This window comes from Excalfactoria chinensis, chromosome 11 (genome assembly GCF_039878825.1).
Source record: "Excalfactoria chinensis isolate bCotChi1 chromosome 11, bCotChi1.hap2, whole genome shotgun sequence".
NCBI lineage: Eukaryota > Metazoa > Chordata > Aves > Galliformes > Phasianidae > Excalfactoria > Excalfactoria chinensis.
Window position 1 is genome coordinate 11,899,756 of NC_092835.1, and position 22,165 is coordinate 11,921,920.

The window sequence follows — 22,165 nt, forward strand, 5'->3', positions numbered from 1 at the left end:
ACATTGTTTTTATCGCACCAGTGACTACATTTTGCCTGTGGTTTAAGGCAGGTAAAGAAATATCTGTAAATACTCAATTTTTTAATCAATGCCTTACTGTCTAAGGGTTGTTTAGAATCTATTAGTAATTTTAATATTACTTCATCTGCTGCATCTACCACCTGAAAGAAAGTAATGTGGGACATAATAAGTAGCATTGCCCTGCCTAAACTGATTGCCTTGAGTATTTCTGGTTCTCCAGTACCTTCTTTTATAGAAGCCTGTTGTCACGTTACAATACAAGGCCTTCCTTTCCTCTAAAGCAACACAAAGCTATGAGTTTCTTCTGTAAGATGGTCTTAAGATAGGATCTGAAAAAAGTTCAAGGGGAAGAAGCTACAGCTGTGACTAAAGGAGAAGCTGATTTTAAAACTCTCATTGTGTCATTACATACACAGATACAGGTAGCTTGCTGAAATGATGCCTACTTTTCTAGAACAAAGACAACCTTGCAATTTTGAGACAACTTCTTTTGTTCAAATCAGGTTTGGGAAGGATTGGAAGACCTTCCTCCCTAAACCTAAGAGTTTGAAATTCTTCTGTCTAAGAACAAATTGTTACAGGCAACTTGTATTAGAAAAAGTACATGCATTCCTGGATTAAAAAATCCAGGTTTCTTTTTCTTCTGTTATCTGTAACAAAGCATGCTGGAGCTTATTATATTTGGAACTAGGTCCCTTCCAACCTAAACCACCCCTTGGTAAGCATATAGCAAGCTAACAATACTGCTGCATTCTTAATTACTTTACTAAATCACTGGGGGAGGGAGATCCTCATTAAAATTTAACTCCTGGTGTGATTTCCAGATTTGTTACACTTATTACTTTATGAGCTTAGTGTCAGAGTTTTTTTCTTGAACTTATGTTTCTTTTCCTTATTAGGTTGGAGGAATTAAAGACAAAGTGCTGGCAGCGCACCGAGCTGGACTGAAGAGAATTATCATTCCTCAAAGAAATGAAAAAGATCTTGAAGAAATCGCACTGAATGTACGGCAAGATCTGACTTTCGTTATGGCAAGCTGTCTGGATGAAGTTCTTAATGCTGCTTTTGATGGAGGATTTTCAGTTAAGCCCAGAGTTGAGCGTTTGAATAGTAAACTTTAAGTAGACAGGCTGAGATTACTTCTATATCGAATTTTAATAGAGAATAGTAACTATCAACTAGATACATATATCAAGCATAAATATGAGCTAAGACTGACAGTTTAAATTTGCGTGCAAATGCAATCAAAATAAAAGTATCGCTTTAGCAGTTAACAACCCAAAACCACATTTGCTGGATATGCTGCCTTTTACTACTACCAGCAAGGAGTCTTGAAAAAATACTTATTTCCTGACAGTGAGATTCAAGCATGAGTAACCTAATGCTACTGAGAAACAATTCCTTACCTTATCTGGTAGGCAGTTACATCAGTGTCAACAGCTGATGACATCTGTAAAGCAGACAAGCCCACAGCCAGGGAATCATATGCAGTTTGTGTGGTCAGAGAACACAAACTGCAGCAAATGCAGCACAGAACAGCAAGAGGAGGTAATAATGGGGATGTTAACCAAAAGCAAACTGATTTGGGGCACGGGTGCTTTCTTTTTAGGAAATAACGTTCAGGCAATCTGCTAAGGAGTGGTGGCATCAGGAGAAACAAGATTTTGGAAGTTTTAAGGAAATGCAGAGAGGATTTAAGGATAACAGAAGCAGTAGTTCTCACTTTTGTCAAGGAAAGGTAATGCACTAAAGTTCATGTGCGCAGAGTTGTACTTACAGCACTGGAAGTAGGTGGCACGTACCGGGAAGACTTATAGAAAAGACAGCCTAGTAATGTTTGGGAGGGGAGGGAAAAGGACACCTTAATTCTTATGTGATACAAACTAGTAGCACTGCTGATTCTGGGATACTTCTGTGTAGAGTTTAGACTCTAAATACTATATCCATTTAAACAATACCAATAAAACTACTGGATGATTAAATTTGATTAAGTAGCTCACACCAGTAACGCAAGGTTTGAGTAAGTGTTGATATCCCTTTTGAGGTCTCCACAGTTTTTAAGATAGAAATTTAACTTTACTGAATCTACAGTTCTTGAGTTTCTCATTGTTTTGTATGAGGGTTAGACACGAGAGAAAAGCTAATCTCTGCTATTCTGTTCTTGCTCGTTAATTTTGAAACAACTAAAGTGTCCTTATGAAAATTAAATTGTATCAGTGACAGAAGCCTACAAATCAAAATGAATCATTTGTTTGGCTTTAGTTTCCATTGATAAATCTGATTTACCTGGAATATAACAGTAATTTCATTAATAAATTCAGTGGGTGTTTTTTCACTAGATTATAAAAACGTTCACAGAAGACTTAATTTAATAAAATGATTAAAAAAAACAGCACTTTTTGCTTTACTTTTTTAAGAATTAAACACTTTGGTTATTCATGACCTGCGTTCCACAGTTAAGATACAACAACAGTCTCTATTTTTCTGCCTTACAAATTTCTTGAACGCAACAAATGTGAAATGACAATCAGCAAAGCAGCAGAAAGGAATGACAACTAATATGCTGCTTTGCCTCTAATCAAGACTAGTAAGGGGAAAATAATATTTTCTTCACTCAATTTAATGCAGATCAAACAACAGTCCTGCACTGCTTAGCACCAGCACAAAAACGGACATGCCTGGAAGTCCAGTGCAGTCTGTTTATACAGGTAGAAGAAGTGCATTTTTTTTAAAATATAGCAAATGCTGTTTTTTTGTTTGTTTGTTTGTTGTTTTAATAATAAGCTTTTACAGCAACTTCAGAAGAACAAGGAATTGCTCTGAAGATAAGCAGTGCGTTTCTGCCACACCACTCCAACTCATGTCTTGTCCGCATGGACTTTATCTGAAAGGTGAGAGCTTTAATGCCACTCTCAAAGATCTTTAGTCTTAGAGTTTACTTACAGCTTTTCAGAGCTGACTTGATTTTGTTACTTTGAAAGTATTATCGACTATAACGGATATTATAGTTAAATGTCTTTGGCTTTTGCTGAGCATTATTGAGCACAACCATCTGTGCAGCAGCAAGCCAAAATAAGAGATCTTTTAAAGTAAAGTAATTTCAGTACACTAGAGTTATCCTGCATTGCAGCTGAGAGTTAAACAGACCTGGTGATAAAGATGTGCGTGTCTTGAGACTGTATCGTAAAATAATGAAGTTTATGCAAAGCTAAAAAGCAGCAGTGGTAGCTCCTTTCCTCTGCCCGCAGTCCACACTGTAAATTGCTATAGATAAAACTGTCTCACTAATGCAATTCATGCTTTTAATCATAGTAGCTTTGAAAACATACTGGATAATACAGTGGCATAGGTAGCAATACAAAACAGTTAATCTGCTTAATCTGTTTCAATTTTAAAGCAATACTGCAAGCGCAAACTAATGAGAAATATCAAAACAGAAGCCAAATATTAACATCCATACTTGGCAAACATTTTCCTTTTAAGGCTTTTTTTTTTTTTTTCCCCAAAGGCAATGAGAAACAACAGAGGTAGTACTAGGGGACAAATGCAAGATCTACTGCATTTCATTTAATCAAGACAAATGTGAGTACTCCTTCTCAATACAGCAAAGTACTTTCTAAAATAAGCAGCTAACGCTAAAACATGGCTAGGCTTTAATACACCATTTATTTTAGATAAGGTAGTAAACTGTACAGATTTTTACTATGTTTTTATTTTTCATATATAACAGAGCATGGTTTAATTACCAGATCCTCTACTAAGAGGAAAGACCCACAGACTTAAGCTTCCACTACTTTTGAGGATCTGGGCCTAAGTATAACTTGTTTAATCATTCCATCCGATGATGATGGACATCAAATGTTTTATACACGTTGCTTTTTGCTTTTTACACCAAATGGAACACTAGTATACAGGAAGTCAGTACGCATTATTTATGCTATAGCATTTGTCATCCGTAAAGCATGACTAAAGAAGTCTTGGCTGTTACAAGCACAATCTTTAGTCCCCTTCACAAGTATATTCTTGATTTCCAGCCTAATAAAAATCACTGTAGAACAGTGCAAAAAGGCTGCAAGTTTTTTTGAGCAACACAACACAAGAACAAGCAGCAGCAATTTCGCTGGCTCATGCACTTACACAGCCCTGTGGTACTCAAGTTGCAAGTACCAGACTGCTCAGGGTGACCCTAGAAGGCTCTTAAGCTCAATTTCCTTTCAAAACCTGAGCTGAAAAGCAGATAACATGAGCACATAACCTTTGCTCCAAGCCAGCCAATGGGGGGAGTGGGTCTATGCCTATAAAAATAATTTTGCGTATTTAGCCAAGTTTCTGTCAGCAGACCAGAAGACAAAACTCAAGTAAATGTAGGCACACTTAATCAGGTAAGAGTGAGTACTGAATTCCAAAGACTGCACACATTTAAGGAAATGCTAGACTGAAGGATTCTCTCCTCCTGAAAAATGTATGGTTATCCTGTGGCAATAGATACATCTCCTACATTAAATCTGTGCACAGTTCCAACAGCCTAAATACCTCATTTTAGTTAATGAAACTTTTCTTCATTACATGACACCAACTGCTTCTCTATTATTTTATGAATCCAACTTGATAGGCTTTATGTTCCTTACCTGTAGAATTACTTACCTCATCATGCATCAAAATAATATGAACAAGAGTTGTCTTAATAGATCTATTTCTGATAAGAAAGTTAAAGACAGTGCACAGTAAATAAACCGTATTTTAATGTGTTACAAAAGGAATTAATAGGCTACCTCTCCAAACAGATGTCCAATACTACTAGGTTTGACAAAGATTGCCTTTAAATAGCTGGAGATGAAACAGCTTTTCACCTTATCCTTTTTTTCTTTGCATCTGTTTTGTAACACAAACACCATATACATTCATGGTTAATTTTTTTTCACATAGAGGCAGTCTGCACAAAGCCCGTATCTTACAAAAGCTGTTACGGCTGGTGAATCATATCTGTAAGAGATTACTTGCATTTGACTGTGTATCATATCACCAAAATAATATACAAAAATCAGTTCAAGAAAATTACCTCAGTAACAACCAAGAGAAAGTAGGACAAGAAAGTGAGCAAGAGTAAATAGTGTGTCAAACTTTGAGCTAAAGCACAAAGCAAAAAAATTGTTTCTAAATTTGCCAGGTATTTTTTTAACGAGAAATGTAAAAAGACTGAAAACATCTCATTCTTACTGCCCTTTCTTTGTTTTTTGGTGTTTTCGTTTGTTGTTAAACAAATGGCCTGCTGTATAGTTACAAACAGTGTGTAAGACAATACCTTCTTTGTACTGGAAAACCAACAAACAGAAGGATGCAGTAGAGTTTCTAAGCATCTCTGAATTTGAAACGTGATTGGTTTTTTTTAAATGCGGAAAAATCTTTGTAATTCACTTTTGTTAGATCATAACTCAAAGTACAACAACATCTAGACCTGTTTTTAAAGGAGCTTCCTTTCCTGATACATCTTTGAACATAATTACTCCTTTCAAGTTCAGTACATTCACAAAATAGCTCAATTAAGAACAGTATCACCGATTAATTGACTACTGGAAAGAGACAAAATTTACCAAACATACAGAAATATTGATTTTACCATAGCAATTATGCATATCAAAAGATGACACCTGTAGTTAAATTTTTAAAGATACAAAAAAGAAAAAAAAAAAGAGAAAAACCTGAATTACAGAAAAGAAAGTCATATTTATTTAATGAAAAACTAGAAGTTAATAAAAATTAGCAAATACACAAAAAATATACACAAACAGCAGCAATACTATGTAGTGACTTACAAAGGAGGGGGGGAGGGGCGCGGGAAGCAGCGGCCAAAGCCCAAACCGCTCAACATGGCTTGTCAGTCAAAGGGGGAGGAAAAGAACACAAACAAAAACACGAAACAGTTTCCTTTTCAACAGTACAATCAATCTACAAACAAGTTTTTAGAATTATTTTACAACATTTCCTGTAGAATCAATTCTTAATACAAAAGATGCCCATTTTGGGTGTATATATATTTTCAGTGGTTTACTGTTGACTTATTTTAAATATATTAGTGTTACTACATGCAACTGCTTCCTGTAATTTAACAGCCTTTCCTTTTATTAACCTTCATATATGTCTATCCTCCATCTACCAAATAATTTGTCTGACAGTCAACGATGGTTACCCTAGTTTCTGCTAAATTAAATGCAATGGTTTTAAACACTGGCCTGAAGAGGTTTGATTGCCATTTCAACACATCGATATAGTTACGTTGATGCCTAAATTGCCATTTTCTGCAAAGAGCTGTGCAATGCTGGTGTCAAAGACTAGACAGTCACTATTCATAATGGCTGTTGCAATTCCCTCATGGATAGATCGAGGAGTTGCTTCCCAAGTCAGTCGCCGCCTATGACCGTTTAACTCAAGTCGATAAGCAAAGTTTTCTGCTTGCTTGCGTGTTCCTATCAGCTGTACAATCGCAAAGAACTGCTGGTGACCATCATATTTTTCCTGTTTCTCCAATACTAACATGAAATGAAAGCCAAAGCAAGACTGCATCATAACCCAGTCAACAGCACCAGGAAGATTAATGTCTGTAGCAAGGAACACTATATCTTCTCCCTGAAGTGTTGTAATTGACTTATGTTGATGCATCAGATGTGGCATTACAGCATCCAGAGAACCTTGCCATTTACATGAAGCACCAGGACATGGACAGGAATAAGGCCTAAACTCACATAGCTCCTCATGGTCTGCTTTTTCTGTGTGTGGCAGAGTTATCTCACATCCAGAAGAGGCATATTTACACGGGAATAGTACAGAATTGGCAACTTTCTCCATAGCCAGGTTACGAATGGAGCCCAGCGGGCCTCGGCAAGTTGGACAGCACGTAAGTTTGGGGCGACAGTTGCTACAAACAAGGTGGCCACTCTGACACTGAAGAATTGGTGGCAGCACATAGTCAAAACAGACAGGACACTCAAAGAGACTAGCCAAGTCATTATTGGAAGCTGTAGTGCCAGTCAGCGCAGGCACTCTCTGCGATGGCGTACACTTTGAAGTACCTGTAGGTAGTGCTGTAGCAGTCTGACGGCTCATTTCTATAAGAGAAGAGAAAAAAGAATGAGGATACTGCAGAGATGATATCTAAACACATGTTATTTTATTCTGCATACCGTATTTCTTGATTACAAAAAAAATATTAAAATAAATTAGACAAAAAGAAGCAAAAACCAAACATACAGTGCAACTGTGCGTACTTTGTGTGGATTTCCAGCTGTGCTCCAGAGGACAGATACTGATACAACACAGGTCTAAAAAGGAAAGATGTTCTGCTCACTGTTCTGAGCTGGAATTTACCTATTGGAAGCTGCAGGGTAAAGGTGTGAAGAAGTACTAAGCGTAACCAAAATCTTCAAAGATTTGTGTTGTTTTGCTGATTTTTGCTGTTGTTTCTTCTTATATTGCACTTACTTACAAAACATTCCATCAGGTGGGTGTAACAACTGGGCATGCTACGTAACAAATCTAAAGCTGAGTTTTAAGCTTGACGTAGAAAAAAACAGCCATTTGAAATGAAAAAATAAAAAGCTTGAATACCATAATCATACCTACTGTATCAGGATAACTAAAAAATAACAACAAACCACCAGTAACAAGGGAAAACACAGCTAGGAAGATTATTAGGCAGCTCCTTCCCAGGATAGGATATTGACTTGTCACTTCTATAGCTTAAAACACATCCATTGCTTCCACTTGCTGAACTAAACCATGTATGAAGACACCAGGAAATACAAAAATAAATAAATAAACAAATAAGATACAGGAGATAATTGGAATCCATTACATAGAAACATTCTTATCCACCCTAAGTGTTTCTGTGCAAGTACATCGGCTCTGTACCTGTTTGTGTTTGTATAAAACCAAAATTAAACTTTATCTTTAATCTCCTTTATATTTGACATGGGAATATTAAGCAATAGGCAAGCTTCCCATATTTAGAATTATTTCAACCACAAACAAGCTTACTCATACTTGGACTAGATACCACAAAGCAGCATACTGCGCGTGCTTCAGCAAGGCATGCGCTATTCAGGGCATGCGATGAACAAACTATGAGATTCCAGGAAGCAAACAACTTATCCCTTGATGCTGGAAAAGTCTGCGTGTGCTTCATCTTACTTGCATCCATACCTCCTGATCCCCAGAACCCACAGACACCACCAGGAAAACTACTGTTCTGCAGGCAGTCTGACTGGCCGGGTAAGCTTTGCTCAGGCTGATAACACCTCGGGGAGCCCCGTACCACAGAAAGGTAAGCAGCCTCCAAGCTTCGCACAAGGACCTTGCATGCAGATGCACTTTCCACCTCAGCTTTCAATGCTTCAGAAGCACTGAGGAAGGCACTGCACAGCTCTGGTTTGGCAGCACTCCTGCCTGTGCCCAGCCCTCAAACACAGCAGAGTGCCACCCCACCAAGCAGGGAGCCAGAATGCACAGGAATCTGTGAACCGAGTGAGCCACTGCAATGAACAAGCGTGGAACAAACTGGACAATGCAAGAAACTGCAGTTCACCAAGCCCAAACCTGCCGAAGCCTCAGTTCCCATCATTTGTGAACATAAAAGATGAATAATGCCTCACAATGGAAAAGTAAAAGTAGTAAATTTTCATAGATGTCTTAAAACATACAAGGTAATGGCAAATCCAAGCGTTTATAGCATTATACAATTAACCTGTATTTGCCTTTTTCAAACTTTCTCAACAAATTACCAACCAAAACCTGACTGGAAATAAAAGATTAATTGTATTTTTAGTTACAAAACATTTTCTACAGATTTAAAAAAAAAAAAAAAAAAAAAAAAAGCACAAATGAACCCAAAACAACACAACCCTATGCACAACATTTGCCATTAGCTTTGCTCCACACACTAGAAGCAAGTGCATAAGCATCGCCAACAAACTGCAGGGTGCTGGTTTGTTTCTGGTCAGCAACCCCTACTGTTTGAAACATGGAACAAATTGCATAAGTTTAACCAGCTGAGTAAAAAGGGGATACATCTTAACACTCCCTAACTGAAGCCTGAGGACAGCTCTGCCTTGGGTGAAACCAGCCCAGCCCACTGATGGCCAGCAGCAGCACAGGAAGCACGTGATAGCATCACCTCCTGGGAGCCATGGGGCCACAGATCTCATGAGGCACACTTCGGCACAGGCAGAATGGGAACACACTGCCAAGAGCTGTTCTGCTCTCAGACAAAGCCAGGCTGCACTACCTGAGTCAGGAAAGCGATCTTAAAAATGCTTTCCTACTACTTGAAATTCAGGTTCTGGTCAAGGCAGATTGCAGAAGCTCTTACTGGCTCCATAATGCATGCAAGTTCTAAGGTTTGATGCTCTTAACAGAAGACATTGAGAAAACACACAGTATGCTTATGATTCATCACTGTAAGTCCCACCAGGTGAGAGTCAAGGAAGTTTCCGACCTAGGAGCTGAGATGAAGAAAACAAGCAGCAGCAACCTGTGGAGCACGTGCCAAGGGCTGGGCACTCAGTAAGCCGTGCAAAGTGCTCGGGGCTCTGCCTCCTGCCGCGCATGGCTGTCCCAGCAGCCGCCAGCCCCATATGGAGCTGTGAGTGTGCAGCATCACACAACACCTATATGGGCTGTGAAACCCCCAAGGTAAAGTCACGGTGAGAGCAGGAAGGTGCAACAGTCTGACTGAACATCCCAGCAGACGTGCAGTCACAGGGAAAGCAGCTTCAAGAAAAGTTTAGAAAGAACTCACGTGCCATGGAAGTAAGAACAGTACATATGAATAGACTTATGCCATCTCAGCTTCTCACCTCTCCAAGTCACTAGTTTCTAACACCACCCTGGAATCCAAACGTAACTAATTCCACTGAAATAGAGGATATTTTTGATGCCCTCAGGCTAACACCATCCAGTTTTCCAATACCTTTACTGTCTCTCAATAGATTACACTGGGAAATAATGCCTTAAATACCTTTTGAGAAGGTAACAGTATTAGTGTTAGGGGAAGAAAAGAAAAAACAACAAACCACCACAAAATATCTGCACAGTTACCTTAGTGTTTGAAACAAGAAAAACATCTGTGTAATGCCTAAGAGTGGTGCAAGGACAGAAAAACACCTTACGATAACTAAGCGTAGATCCAGTTAGCCACTGCATCAGAAATGTGCACAATTCAATATTCATAACACTCATAAATTGTTGGTGCTGTGTACAAGCCCACTCCTCAGCCATGTCCTTAACATTTCTGAAAACTATTTCCCAAGGAATGTACCTTCCCTCTGTCCCCTCCTGCATTCACAACAGCCAATGCACAGCAAAACTGAAAGGAAAGAGGTTTCAGCAGGTGCTATGGTAGTACCGTGCACTGCCCTCAGCACCACCACACTGCAGCAGATCCATACAGCACCAAGCGTGTTGGCAGCAAGCACCGCTGAGAGTAGTTTGTGAATATCTGTAAAATAATACATCTCTTCCTGCTTAACAACCAAAAGCCACAGCATTCCAATGAAAAAGAATATTTTGAGCCAAGACAAAGTTTTAAAAATAACAAAATGGCAGCTTTCATGATTATTTCATTTTGGAAAACAAAGTCAGAAGGTATCATCTGTCCAGTTCATCTCCTTTTCACACAAAATGACAACAATTTCTATTACCTTGTAGTGAGCCAGTCTGCCTAAAATTGCAGGTAGTCTTTCCTTGCACCTCCAGAAAGTGATTCCCTACCAACATCCCCCTCCAATAGGCAGGAAGAGAAACCTCAATGGATTTATATAATCATGGGACTGGTCATCCTCTTTGTGATCATCTGCAGTGAACCATCAGACCCTAACACTCAACATGTGTCTGATGCTACCATATATGTTCCCTTGTACAGAATGCTACCACCAGCTGAGCCATTACCAGTGGGCAATCCTGATCTTTTCCAAACTCAGCATCTGCAGCAGATGCAAACAGCACTGTGTAAACACGAGCACTATGTTATTACACCCGTTTAACTGTACTGACATGTATCTAATCCAATACAAAAACCTGAGTCTTGGCAAGTGGTATTTCACTTTAACCACTGTCATTAGCTTTCTCCTATCTCTGCCAGGACATTAAACACCCACCCAGGTGTTGCCTGTTCCAAGCTGCCAAAGGTTTTCTTCCCAATAATTTTATGACGTATAATTAGGAAGAAAGAGCAACCTAAACAAGGTGTACAACAACCACATAAAATATGGAAACAAAGCACTTCATCAATTTCAAGTGAATAACCCATACACAGCAAACCAGGACTTTGCAATTCGGTGTATAAATTCCAAAGACTCAAGATCAAAGCTAGCATTGAGTATCTGAGACTGTACTGCTTGGAGACTCTAGTCCTGCACAGAGATGAATTCTGAAATAAAATACATAGAAGAAACAATACTAACCAATAACATCCCGGATTTCATTCTAGAATGAAAACCAGAAATCTCTGATCAAAAGCAAAAATCCTGTGTCTGGCCCATTCAGTCTGTACTATATAATTAGAGAACATTCCAAGGCTCACACATATTTATGCTTAGAATTAAAGAAGAAAATGGACTGATTTGTACACTCAGGCCATCAAAGAAGTATTATATAGCACTATGTGACTTTTATCTCATCTCTTTTATTTTTTTGAGCTTGAAAGGAGAGGAAGCAGAACAGAAATAAAAGAAACTAGAAGTGAAATTTCTGAAAATTCAATCCAAATTAAAAGCCACCACTAGAAAAAGAAAATGCAGAGATACATTATGTAAGCTGCTATAAACAAAAACAACTGATATGTAGTTGTCTACTGTGATGAAAGACAGGCTAGCAAAACAATCTTTTCCATTACACAAAGTTATAAATATAGAAGAAAAAGAAGCATTCTTTAAATACAAATCAAAACCAAACGCTGGCATTAAGAGATTGTGGATCATTTCCAAATAGGAGTTCACTGTATTTTTCCTTTTCAGAAACAAGTAACTAACTCAGCTTGCTGATGATACTGCAGGTCCCCACCCATCACAGAGGAGTCAAGATGGTGATATAGAATTACTGTTCAGAGATTCACATTCTTGCACTGTACCTTTAGCGGTGCTCTGTGACCAAGCCCTCCTCTTTTCTCTGCTCACCAGCTCTGTGTCTTCAGTGTCAGTATCAGCAGTCAGTCAGTGGTCAGAGCATTCCTTGACAGAGGACACCTGAACCTCCAGCATGCCCACACCTGGAACCTACAGCACAACAAACTGGTTTGAATTCAGAACAGCCGTCCCGTACCGCAGCCTCCTCTGGCTACCAAACTGAGTGCACCTTCCTGCAGTCTGCCACAGTTTGAGCACAGCAATGCTAACTGAGGTAAAGCATGGAAAAAACCACAGAATCTAACACAATAAAGACACAATTCATATGAGAACGTGTAAAACTCCACATGAACAACTAGCAACAGGGAAAACAGCTTTAAGTGATTTATTTATATGTGAGCAATATCTTATTTCCTTTTACCATGACTAAAGCAAACTGAACTGCAGTACATCAGGATCATCCTGAAACACTAATTCAGTCTACAAACACTGGCAGTTACCTTATCAAAAGTTCCAGCAATAAAAGTAAGCAAGGCATCCAAAGTGAGCAGCTACTCAGTAAGTGCCAGGGGAAAACAATAAAGTATTTTTCATGCACTCAGAAGCACCTGAAGCAGAAAGCACTGAATTCTGCTCCGTGAGATATCATAGATGGACTCTAGATACAAGTTGAGGAAAAACAAATAAGCACAGAACGACCCTGTAAGTGTTAACAGCAAGTCCTACCAAGTGCAACAATTTGAGGGCTGCCTTTCTCTCCTCAGTGTGATTTTGCAAAAACTATAGTCTTCACTGTATACTGTAACTGCCATGCAATATTGCATCACCACTGCTGTGTCTGTGGCAGACACAGGGAAGAGGGTGTGGCATAGAAGTGCCTACCTTAACTCAATAAAGCTAAACTGAAAGGAATATCGATGCTTTGATGTGCTTTCACATACAAAATCTTCCTGCAATAACTATTCCAATTCTGTATCTATTTTATACTCAAACTTTCCTGCATAACAACAGTACTAGAGAACAGACCATCAAAACAACCTGACCTGATTCCAGAAAGACATGGCTCACAGGAGACCAATCATAAAACACAAGAGCTGCTCTGTAGAAGAGTCAGAAAAGGATTAGATATACTGACTATTTCAATACAAACCTCTCCATTTTTTTCTTAGGTTCACACGTACTTTTGTCTTAAGTACCACTTGATTCTTGTGTTCTTTAATCTGTTCTGTACTCCTGTACACAGGGCTGCATGCTGGAACACAGTGGATACGTGTGAAGGATGGGTAACCTGCCTGTGGAGCGTGACCGTGTATGGGAGGGCACAGAGATCTTCCTGCCACAAGGTATGTCAAACACAGATGTACTATGATGTGTGGGTTTCAAGTACGACCCCACAGCGGTGGCACTGAAAGCCGTACACTGCGACTCACAGATCTGATTCCTTCCTATAAAAAAGATATCCAACTGTGCCTTTTCCAGTTCTGGTATTTAATCTCTTGAAGTGAGCTGGAGTGAGAATGAGAACATTTAAGAGAATGACAGAAAGACAATGTCCTCATTTTCTCTCACACCACACACAAATGGGATAAAGTGCATAAGAAATGGCATTTTGAAACAAAATGTTCATAGTATAGTGATTGTTTTAAACTTTTCAGTACTTCATTTCCTTCAGTTCCTATTTTTACATGCCCTGTGTTATTAGCATCCATTCTTTGACGTACATGTGTCTCCACTAAACTCAAGGCTGTTTAAGTACCTTATTTGTTCTCTGCTCATCAGTTCTGAATCAACTGTTCCTGCTGTACTATAGCATAAGGATTCAACTTTCACCATTTAAATTCATGTTTTTAATTGTTATTACAGTGCTACTTGCACTCTTAAATGCACTCTTAAATGTGGTTACAGGTAAGTTTACGTGGTCCTATTTCTGCACAGAGCACTGGCTCCACATTCTTTTCTTTCCTCAGAACACAATTTCCATGAAGAGTTTTCTAGTTTTAGAACATGGCTTAATCTTACAAACAAAAGCACTTTTCAGTTTATCTTATCAACCTCAGGCACAGCAACCAGAAACACAGTGCACTGCTGACTCCACCAACCACTATGTTACACAAGAAGTTTCAGCGTTCCTTGAGACCTGAAAAGCAGAATTAGTGGTACTGAGCAGTCTGTGGTGTGGGATATTCGGGGCAGACCTGGGGTTACTTCCTGCTCCATCACAAGTGTCTGAGTCACCACAAGCACCTACTTCCCTGCCTTTAAAGCACTGTGCTTAGCTGCAAGTCTCAGACGACAATGCAAGAGGCAATGGATTAACACGAGGATACTAAAGTAACTCTATAGACCCTTTTCAAATTTACTTCCAGTCAGCAGTAACCAAATGTCATGACGTTAAATGACATTATGTTAAACTATTTTAATATCTCAGTCCTTAATCCAGCAACAGTCGGACTGCAATCACCGATTACTTTCCAAAGATGGTCCAAGTCCTGCTCATATATGGATAACTGCCTTCTTCCAAGCCCAGCATTTTCTACATCAGAGAGACAAATTAGGGAGACGAGGCATTTGCAACATCCTTCTCACTGATTTTATTTTATCCAATCTGAAGATCCACCAGCTCTACATTGACATTTTATGGAAAGCCAGTAATAGAAACCTCTTTGGAGGAATCCTTGTATTACCAGAAAAAGTTCTCTCAGCCTTCTCTGTGAAGATCCAACAACCCAGGTTTCGAAGCTAGTGATCCATATTCAGCAGAACAACAGCTCTCAGACCAGAGAACTGTATTTTCTTCCATCCCTATTAATTTCTGTTCAGTTATCAAAAGAAGTACAATGTGCAATTTCACTTATTTGTATTACCCGGGAAATGCTTCACAGCATACAGAATTAAAATCCAGCCATAATCGCTCTGAAGTCAGGCTGAGACTGAAACAGTAAATAAAACACAAGCCATTACAAATGCCTGGGAGATGACAGATGCAGATACATCTTTCTGCCACTTTGTGCTCCCTCAGCACTTTCTAGATTCAAACATTACTACATCCTTCTCTGCAAAGTATTGTCCCCCCGTCCTGTCATGTGGTTAAATCACAACAAGTGTGTGATGCAGCGCTGGATCTGGAACATCAAACCCTAACAATGACTATCTAAAATTCAATTGTAAACTTCAGTATTCTGTAAACTTTTCCTTTTATTGGAGTGTTACGAAGAAAAAAAAGGCTTCATGTTGGATGATCAAGCACTCAAAATTAGAAAACAACGAAAGTTTCACATGTAACTCTATTTCCTCCTATGCATGTTAAGGAACAGCCCTCATGAAATACTTATTTCCTCCCACTCTATTCTTTAGCAGAGCAGCATCTGTACATACCTGGAAGTATGTGCACAAAGAACAATGCTTATTCTTTAAACTGATCACCCAATTTAAAACAATGCTGTTTCGGACGGCAGATGTTTTAACACACACAGAAATGCTCTTAAAATTACTGCTTTACAGGTGCTGTTTGAAATGAACATCCATCTCAACTTCTGTTATCAAGTGCCCGCTTTTATTTGTAAACTGTCTGTTTTACATGATTGTACTTGACCTAAAAGCCAAACTAAAATTTTACAGCACACCATCAACATCTGCCAGCCAAATCTTCCCCGTCACACCTGTGCAACCAGTCTTCAATTACACCCTGAGCACACTTGCATAATCACAGCTATCAGCCACGTGGGGACGAGGCATACGCAAACTTCTCAACTGCGTTAACTCCTCCATGCTCCAAAAAGGGGGGAAAAAATTCTGCAAATGCAACTCATGACCCCAATGATTTATACACATGTATGTGGGTTTATGTGCACTTCAAAATAAACAATTCAGTAATCAAGGCATCAGCTGACAAGATTTTCACTGCTTTTACCAGAAGACAACTGCACATGCACAGGAGCAGAGGGCAAAGACCAAGGCTTGAGGCTCACCTGTATGCAAAACTGAATGAATTCACATCAATTTAAAATCTAGCTTTAACTAAGAGTTTATCCTGTACGTCTTAAAATGGGGTTATATATGCATCAATACATGAATGTATGTACAAGTATGCGTTTCAGATGTGATTTCCAGAATGGCCCTAAGTAAATCAAGAAAATCAGGACAGTTAAGATAGCTGACCCTAAGACAGAAGTCAGAAGGTGCAAAAAAGTGAGCTACAGGTACTGTCTTTCAAAGAGAAACTAGCAATATTGCATGTTTTAAGGGCTCTTAAATATTTTAATAGCACTTCTAAGAACGGCTTGCTTACATATTCCATAAGAGCCTTCAGATACCATTACAAACAACTGAAGAAAATGATTTATCTGCAGTACAAAGAACAATCCGCCAGATCCGCGCTGCAGGACTCCAGGCACGTGTGCACGGTGTGCCAGAGAGCAGTCCCACCATCCCTACAACAGACAAAAGGAAGCTGCCACTACAGGGGATGGCTGTGCTGCCTTGTACCCATACGGTTTATCTCTGTTTAAGGTATCGCATTCAGCAAAATCAGCCATGCACAACTACAGGAGTGCTTACACTGGCACAAGGAAGATATCAAAAGTGAGCTGGCAGTGGGAGGGCAAGACTCTCAGCTGTACGTCTGTACTTACTCTGATCCCAAGCACTCCTACAAGAGGGGATGACTTCTCTTGCAGCAACTCTTATGTTACCATGCAGGAGGCTATTCTGGGAAGTGAACCAGATAATAGTTACCCACTCACCGCTCACAGGTGATTAGTTTTCTCCTGAACCTGGCAATGAAACAGCCCCACTGCACATTCACACTGATGCCAGCTTCACTGCAAGTGTTAACACTGGTGTCACCACTGGTAGCCAGAGCAGAGTTGTCTTCAGTAGCACAGAATCCTACCCTCAGCATGCTACAACTTGCTCGGGGCTACATCTTCTGTTACTTCTTCTTTTCTAACACTGAAATGTTAACAGCAACAAATCACGTCGTTTAGAAATAAAGCTTTCTATTAGAAGAAATCGCTTTTAAAATCCACTTCAAAGCAGCGTATACATCACGTTTTGGCATAAAGAAGCACATACTAAGATTTACAACATTTACAAACCTAATGTTCTAGTTATCAATCCCTTACAAGGTACAGAAAATACAGAACTTTTTTCTCATGAAAGATCTACAACAAACAAACAAGAGCTGACCTTATAGACACCTGCATTTCTAATCTAAACATCAGCTCTAGCAATCTTTACACAAATGAATTTATTTTCAAGCTTTCCCTTCCCTATTTAACACCAGTTGTTTTGAAATACTCCTCCCTCCACTTAAACCTTTTCAATCTTCCGACAATTTATACATACGTAAAATGTAACATACAATTTTCCTTCATAGATATTTTTCCTTCGACGTTTCATCTGAACATGTGTTTGAGAACAACTCTTAAAACTGTGGCGTTCTACATCCTCCTCCTTGACAGCATTCAAACTACAAACACAAACACTGAGAAGCCGCTGCTGTCTTTCATCAAAGACTAAATGAAATTTTGCTCTGTTTGGTATTACACGTGAGAAATGTAGGAAAGAACATCAATATGTAACGTAAAGGCTTCATAGCACAGACACCAAAGTACAAAGAATTGCTGTTGCACTTTAAAGGAGCTGATGGCTACTTCGAACAACAGACATTATTACCCTCTGCTTTTCTTACTGTCTCAGCAAGGTCATCAGCTGTTACAAGAGAAGACACACAATTGCTTCTAGATAAGGCAAACAAAAAAGGAAACAGTCAACAACTGTCTGCAGGTGGATTTCCTGTTCTTTCTAAATCCATTTCCCTGCAGGAAAATATTCATAGTAATTTTATAAACGCATTTCCGGATGCACAAGGACAAAGACAATTGTCACCATTCCAATGTTTTACTTCCTACTGAAAACAGACAATCTCAGCTTCCATACTCAACTCTCAGTGCTGTGCTTCTACAAAGAGAAACAAGTCACAATCAGAAATGCACCATTTGGTTCACTGTCATCATCTAGCTCTATCTGATTAAAGCACTGGGGTATTAGTAATGAAATCTCTCGTTATTCCTGTAATAACACACACCAAAAAAATCACCATTTTATAGATTAACTCAAATGGGAATATATTTTAAATAGTTGTCCTGGACATTACAGAAGCATATCTTGTACTGGGGATTAGAACTAGAATGGGCATGTGTTTGTATACAGGTTTTTGGGTTTTGTTTTTTGGGTTGTTTTGTTGTTGTTGTTGTTGTTTTTTAAGATGAAGGATGACATAAAACCTAAGAGTATTAATGGAGCATCACTGTCAGGTTTTGTTCTCCTTTCCTCGCATAGCTAGCATCTATAGCATGGCAAAAAAAACCCCAAACCAACAACCTCAAGTCAGCAGCTTGGGAACATCTGTTAAAAACAATTGAGAACTAACAGGAAAAACTCCATAAAACTTGCATCGTGCAGTGAGCATGCAGTATTTATACACACCTCTTCACTGCTAGTTCACAATGCGATACTGTAACAGAAAGCACAGAGCAGAACTGCATTTCTACCATGACACGGTACTGATGCTATTTCAGATATTAACAGTACATGCACTCTGAAAAAGCGTAAACTGCCTCCAAGTATTCTTATTAATCAAATAAACAACAGAAAACATTTCAATGAGAAAAAGATGTCTCTACTTCCAGCGTATTTCTACCAGAACCAAAAAGGAGATCTCCTACTATTATTTTTATCCCCCCCACATATCTAGTTTTTTCTTAATGATAATTTTCATTAAAACAAACAAACAAAAACAACAAACAGCCAAACAAACAGAAAACCACACACAAAAAAAGCACCAACATAAAATCCATTAAAAGCCATCTCCTCAGTGTTCACCTCAGAGAAGAAAAGCTAAGCTTTGAGCCTTAACCAATAGCTGAGATGGACTAGAGCTTGACTTTACAGCGTGCTTCACTGCGACTGGCTCCCTGTGCTTCCCTGTTTTTATGAAGCACTACCTGCACTGAGGTACAGCAGTGAAGGATTTGGGTAACTGCAGACAACTGCACGGATCAGTCTTCACCCTGAGCATCCACAGACCGGAAAGGTGCAATACAGCTCAGTTACAGAGTTAGTTCCTTATATGTGTCCACAATTTCTGTTACCATTGATTCACCTTGACTACTATGGTTCATCTACATTCACCTTGACTACTATGGTTCAGCAGCTTCCAAAACCGAGACAACTGCTAAAGCAACATACACAGTGATATTCTACTTGGCAAAACTTTGCCCAACTTTTAAAGCTAACAGTTAAAAACTACAAATGCTACTGCAAGCAGAAAAATAAAACAAAGCTCTTTTAACTTCAGAATATTATGTTTCTCATAAGAACTGAATATCAAGTTCTCCAGAATATTTTGTATGAAGACCAGAGCTTGTAAAACTATTCTGCCTGATTCCTTCGAGCATTCAGACCAGCAGGATTCACTGGGAGCAAGTGTCCTTGACATCCATGTGGCACTCCTTTCTCAGTTCGCGCGGAGCAGACAGCAGCAGCAATACTCCTGCCTAAGCACAGAAAGTACTTCTGCTATTTAAAATATTTACTTTCCTTAGTTCACACCTACTTCGTTGGAGCCATTGGATTTCAGAGCTAACTCATAGTACACTCTAGTAAGACTACAAGCATTTGAACCTTACCAACGTAAATATGGATTAATGGATAAGATACTCCGTCATGACACATTTTCAGGATGAAAACGCTCATTATTGCATCTTTTAGAATTTGTGGGTCACAACAGACTCTTAAAAGCATACAAGAGATTGTTCTTAACCTTGTGTTTTCCTGCATAACTCTTCCTTACTATACAAATGCTGAAGATAATTAAGAACATCCATTTCCATTGAACTTCATGCAATTATCATTTCTAGCACTCAATTTCAACGTCATTATAACAGAGCAAATGACAGAAATATATGCAATGCAATTTATTGTCTAGGCAGGTGTACAGCAGCAGCTAACCAGCCCAGAGATCCGTATTTTAAGTACCAGCCTCAACATCAGTCTACCTGTACTGCAGCACCTCTAACGTTCTGGAAGACAAGCTAGAGGAACTTGGGGTTGAAAAGAGTCCTTTGCGTCTACCTCCCCCTCCGGAATGCACAGCGCTGGCCTCTGAGTTTAGGAGGGAGATAAACAGACAACTGAAACTATGTCCTGTGCGTGGATATCCCACATCCTTCATGACCTACTCCAGTTTGCTATATAAGCCTTCCTAAAAACCACTCACGTACACCTCAAAACAAGTAAAGTCACTTTACCTATTTAACGCTGAAGCAAATCCCTCATTACAAAGAAGATCTAGTGTTTGCCAAGAGCAGTTGGAATAAGGACTGAATAGAGAATATTAGGAAATACATTTACAGCTGTTACAAACTGTGAACTCAAACTACTCAAAGGAGCCACCAGTTCACCACTGAAATAGTGCCTCACTTCTTACCCTCAAGAACTGTCTCTTACAATACGTGCTGTTGTTCCCAGTGTTTCAAGACTAAGAGCGTAAAAGGGAAAGCACTGAAGGTCTCCAGCCTTTTAAACGCGTAGAGCTAAACAAGAATCTGCCCCACGCGCTGCTCCCGCAGGACCTGAACAGCAGGGCACGCAGCCGCCCGTGCCTCCTGCACAGCCTCCCCCTGCACAGCCCCCCTCCAGCCCGCAGGCCGCCCCCAGGCTCCCCCCACCGCCGCGGCCAGGCTGACCTTCGGCGCGCGTTGCCCGGCTCGCACAAAGCGCGGCGACGGCGGGGCCGGGCCCACAAAGGGGCAGGCGGCCCCACAGCCGAATCGCGCAGGCCGCGCGGCAGGCCCCAAGCTGGATCCGGGCCGGGCCCAAGCCCGGCGCACAATAACCGGGCGGCACCGCTCGGCGTCGCCCGGCCGCCGTCCCCCTTTCCCTCCAGGACCCGGCGGACCCGGCCGGGGAGGCCCCGCCGCACCTCGGCGCACGGGGCGAGGCCGCCTCGGCCCGGACGCGAGCAGGAAACCGACCGCGCTTAGGCCGCGCCGGGGCCTCATCCCGAGTATCCTCGGAGGCCGCCGCGCCGTCCCCGAGGCAGCGTCGGGGCCTTCCGCGGGCGGCGGCCCGCAGCCCTTCGGCGCCGCGCGGGGCCTCTCGGGGCGAGGCGCCGAGGCCGCCGGGCCGCGCTCCGCGACGCGCTCACCTGTGGGCGCTGGGCCGGCAGGACCTCGCTCGCTCAGGCGGCCTGGCTCCCCGATAGCGCGGGGCTGCGGGGCGACGTGCCGCGCGGCGCTCGGCGAGACGCTGGGTGCCCGGCCCGACCCGCCCGCGCGCTCCCTGCCTCGCTCCCTCCCGCCTGCCGGCCGAGGAGACACCGCCACGGGGGCGCGCCGGCTGCGGCGGAGCTCTCCTGCCTGCCACGCGCGCTCCCGAAGCGGGCGGGCGGCGGCGGCGCGCGGCCGGCAGCGCCCCCGCGCACGCGCACCCGGCAGCGGCGCGCGGGCCGGGCCGCCCCGCCGCCGGCGCGGGGAACAAAGGCCGCGCTCCTCCAGCCGCGCCTCTCCGCGGGGTGGCGCCGGGCTCGGCCCCGGGACCGCTCGTCCCCGCCGGCCGGCCGACTCCTCTGCTCTCCCTTCTCGGCCCGGAACCGCGGTCGCCTCTCACCTGTGTCTCCGCCGAGCTTCGCCGTGGCCGCCCGGCTCCGCTGTGGGAGCGCGAGCGCGGAGCGGCGCCGCCAAAAAAGAGGACGCGGTGCTCAGGGCTCGGTCCTCGGCCCCTCGCGTCCGCCCGCCCCGCTCAGGGGGAGCGCTCCCGGGCTGGAGGCGATTGTTGTGGCACAACGGCATCTGCGGCGTCACGGCCCCTGCGTTCCAGCCGGGCTCCGGCAAAATGGCTCTCCATGCGCCAAGGAAGGAGAACGGCCGCGGCTGGAGCTCGTCCCGCAGCTCCCGGTAACGTCCACACCGCAGCCCGGGCTGCTGCACCGCACTCCCGCCTCTCCCCCTCACTGCCCTTGCATAACG

At 41.7% G+C, this 22,165-nt stretch overlaps 2 protein-coding genes across 5 annotated transcripts in view; one reads left to right on the plus strand and one right to left on the minus strand.

Annotated features, from left to right (window-relative positions):
* Nucleotides 1-2,816, plus strand: part of LONP2 (lon peptidase 2, peroxisomal) — a 37,533-nt gene extending 34,717 nt beyond the window's left edge. The window contains exon 15 of the mRNA XM_072346227.1: nt 921-2,816. Coding sequence (XP_072202328.1) covers nt 921-1,142 — 222 coding nt within the window. The 3' untranslated portion in view covers nt 1,143-2,816. The remainder of the gene's footprint in view (nt 1-920) is intronic.
* A 1,929-nt stretch (nt 2,817-4,745) lies between these two features.
* On the minus strand, nt 4,746-21,944 carry SIAH1 (siah E3 ubiquitin protein ligase 1). 4 transcript variants are annotated; one of them, XM_072346229.1, is made up of 3 exons: nt 21,807-21,944; nt 12,140-12,284; nt 4,746-7,124 (listed from the first exon to the last, which is right to left on the minus strand). In XM_072346229.1, the coding sequence occupies exon 3, from the start codon at nt 7,120-7,122 to the stop codon at nt 6,274-6,276; it is 849 nt and encodes a 282-aa protein (XP_072202330.1). In that variant the 5' UTR covers nt 7,123-7,124; nt 12,140-12,284; nt 21,807-21,944; the 3' UTR covers nt 4,746-6,273. The 4 variants fall into 4 exon arrangements, with proteins under 4 accessions (XP_072202330.1, XP_072202329.1, XP_072202332.1 ...); XM_072346228.1 differs by lacking the exon at nt 21,807-21,944 and adding an exon at nt 21,346-21,583; XM_072346231.1 differs by lacking the exon at nt 12,140-12,284.
* Nucleotides 21,945-22,165: the final 221 nt, after the last annotated feature.

Excerpts from the sequence above, each read along its gene's own strand:
- SIAH1 (XM_072346231.1), bottom strand. The coding sequence starts at position 7,122 with ATGAGCCGTCAGACTGCTACAGCACTACCTACAGGTACTTCAAAGTGT.